At 34.7% G+C, this 645-nt stretch overlaps 1 protein-coding gene across 1 annotated transcript in view; it reads right to left on the bottom strand.

The window, feature by feature from the left end:
- The window catches only part of EPHA6 (EPH receptor A6), an 809,212-nt gene that overhangs the window by 1,043 nt on the left and 807,524 nt on the right, over window positions 1–645 (bottom strand). The window contains 1 exon segment of the mRNA XM_006923412.1: window positions 179–328. Within this exon segment, the coding sequence (XP_006923474.1) occupies window positions 179–328 (150 nt within the window).

Below are 645 nucleotides of genomic sequence, written 5' to 3'. Positions count from 1 at the left end.
TATCCAACTTCCACTAGAACGATAGTCGGAAATGGTGAGGAAAGATGTGGAAATACCATGGGAGCCTTAGGAAAGGTAGTTTCATCATGGTGTTCTTGATACAGTATTTGAATTCATAATAAAAATTAAAATCCTGGGTGGAGCATCTAAATCCAGTAATAACTCTGGTACCACTTACTCGATGCTCATTCTTGAAATCAGGTCAAAAGTCGTAAACCCTGCTGCCATGAAGTTATTCTTATATTGCCCCATTTTTATAGAATCCAGCCAGTCGCCCACTGTGACAAACAAAGGATATTCAGGAACTTCACCAGGGGACTCTGGCATTCTACAAGGAAAAAATCATGAAGACCTTTTAAAGCCAGATAAAGCAAAAAATACCCAACTTAATATTTTCCTTTTACAATATACTTATGTCTAATGTTTCTATCCTCCATTTAACGAAATCTCTAATTTTTCTTCATGTTCAATCAGCTACTTTTATCTGTTTAGTTTCACTTATAAGTTTCTTTTGTCTTTGCTTTTTGCCACTACTGGGTTTTATACTTGATATATTATGAGAAAACTCACATCTTGCTAACTTCTCTTTACTTTTTTCTCTTGCATAAAACTGTATTTTCAAATGTGAGAAATAGCACTCCTTTC

This window comes from Pteropus alecto, unplaced genomic scaffold, assembly GCF_000325575.1.
Source record: "Pteropus alecto unplaced genomic scaffold, ASM32557v1 scaffold379, whole genome shotgun sequence".
In the NCBI taxonomy this organism is placed as follows: Eukaryota; Metazoa; Chordata; class Mammalia; order Chiroptera; family Pteropodidae; genus Pteropus; species Pteropus alecto.
Note: the sequence above shows the minus strand (reverse complement) of the source record. Positions and strands in the feature narration are given on the sequence as shown.